Source organism: Phanerochaete carnosa (assembly GCF_000300595.1).
Source record: "Phanerochaete carnosa HHB-10118-sp unplaced genomic scaffold PHACAscaffold_971, whole genome shotgun sequence".
Taxonomy (NCBI): domain Eukaryota; kingdom Fungi; phylum Basidiomycota; class Agaricomycetes; order Polyporales; family Phanerochaetaceae; genus Phanerochaete; species Phanerochaete carnosa.
The window spans coordinates 1-2,167 of NW_006768598.1; the positions used below are offsets into that span (position 1 = coordinate 1).

At 51.6% G+C, this 2,167-nt stretch overlaps 1 protein-coding gene across 1 annotated transcript; it reads right to left on the reverse strand.

Annotated features, from left to right (window-relative positions):
* Nucleotides 1–83: 83 nt before the first annotated feature.
* On the reverse strand, nt 84–703 carry PHACADRAFT_214958 (uncharacterized protein; the record flags this gene model as incomplete). Its single annotated transcript, XM_007403283.1, has 2 exons — nt 482–703; nt 84–424 (listed from the first exon to the last, which is right to left on the reverse strand). A coding segment is annotated over exon 2 (282 nt), but the record flags the coding sequence as incomplete, so codon positions are not given.
* Between the last annotated feature and the right edge of the window lie 1,464 nt (nt 704–2,167).

Sequence of the window (2,167 nt, forward strand, 5' to 3'; positions counted from 1 at the left end):
TGACCGTCGCGAATAAGTGGTCGCCGCCACATTCGTGGCCGGAAAAGAAACGCCAACGCCGGAAGATGCTGACTTGTGGCCCTTCTGTGTGGCACTTCGCATGAGGGACTTTGCTCTCGCTTTGTCGAGCTCCACAAACGTCTTGGACCCGATCACGTTGATGCGACGGGCTAGCGACACTGTCACCGAGTTCTTGCGAACGGTCAGTGGGGTTGCTGCCGTGAAGAGCGCGAGGTAGACTGCGACGAAGAGTTGAGAGAACATTTGTACTGCTCGCGAAAGAGAAATCAGGCCTGAGTTGAGGCGAGCAGGCCATTCCAAATATTCATAGCCACACATCTCTAGGTTTGCTGTGGCAGTGTCCATGTTGAGGCCATCCGTCGATTCACATCGAGGTGGCCGAGACAAGCTGCCTCACCGGCTACTTTGAGACAGATTAAATTCAAGACATACAGTATGTTTTGCAGGGTGTGAAACTCACCCATCAGCCTCAAGATCAAGATCACAAAAAGCTGTGCTGCGACGGTAGATGGTGCTTAAACGACCAACGCACTGACTGAGACCGTAATCAGCACACAGAGCTGTGAAAGTAGGCGTCGAAGGCAGTATCGTTGCCCCAGATCGCGCGTTCCCGGGTCCATTTCGCACGCCGATCTCCTCGGTTCAACGAGCAGCGCCTCGCATAGACCGGACGGACGGCGAACTGAAGTGGAACGAGCACATACAGCTCGCCGCAGAGCCGCCTCGAGAACTCCTCGAGAGCTCACGGACGAGAATTCGGAATGCATCGGGTACTTGACCACGTGAGGGTTCGAGTGAGGAATAGAGCAAGTACGACACATTGTGCTTTCGAACCTGCTAGTGGGTGCAAGCTCTCCGGGGACAACTCTTTCCATGATTAAAAAGCTCATCTTCAGGCAGTTTTGCAGACGTCGACCGACGACGCGTAGCAATTCTACCGTCTTGTGCAGGCATTGGTCTGGCTGTGTCCACAGCTCGTCAATTGGGAAGGGCTGGGCGATGGAAGGGCGCCCGTAGCGTACCATGTGGCAGATGTTGCTCGTCAGCATACGTATGTACGCCGTACAGCATCGCTCTGGCGAACTATGGCTTGTACAGCAACGTGCATCCAAGAAATCTCCTGCGCAAGTAACATCGAACACTGTGAATGTGTCAGAATCGGATGGTTGTGGTTACAAACTGAGGTAAGCCGCCTTGCGTTAATTTCTTACACCACCTAACTGTGAGAAAGTCCTGGACACCTCCGCCGATCAGCGCGGCTGCAGAGACCCATCGTGCACAAATGAGCAGCCAGAGGTCCTGCATCACGGTGGTCATCGAGGTGCTAGTATGTAAATTTTGGGCTGATCCAGCGGTTTATGGACAACCAGTCGCAGTTGCGCAGAGCTGGCCGGTCCACCGAGCGGCTTCGCAGAAAGCACTCTTGCCGCTCATCTTGCGCTGCAACGTACAAGGTGAGGTTTCGGCTGCAGATGTCCACATTTATTTAATTTGTATGTCTGACGGCGAAATAGCACTTTTTGATGGCTACAGCTAATCAAGACAGTATTTCCCCCACTGCGCCGAGGCGTGAAAGAGTTCTTTGCGGGCGTCGTGAAGTATAAGATCTCGAAGCCCTGTGCTCTCAAGTCTCCATATATCCTCTCTTCTTGATTCTCAATGTCTCAAAATCATTACTGAGTACTGAGGGGCCATCCCTATGCACCTGCCTCACCCCTCACTTACGCAATGAACCCCTTCGCCTTCCAGAAGCGTGTTAAAGTGCGACTGAACTCTTATCGTATTCTGTGCTACAAGGCCAGTATATATACATGAGAGTCAGGACTCCTGATACCGCTAAGGGACCTATGGTACTACCTGTATGTAAGCGTGTACAGTAAGCATGAGTAATCTAGTCCGTATTACTACAACATAATCGGGGGTCATGTGATGTATCCCCATTAGTCCGTACAGGGCAATAACGTAATCGCCCAGTTCTGACACTCCCACTCGACTAGTTATTGCCTAATCTACTGAAGACCAAGCCTAGCATAGACCGGAAACGCTCAAATTTCGTTGCACCAAGTGGTTTCGTCAATGTGTCGGCGATCATTTCATCCGTACTAACGTAGACTATATCCACTCGTTTTTCTTCTACGTATTCACG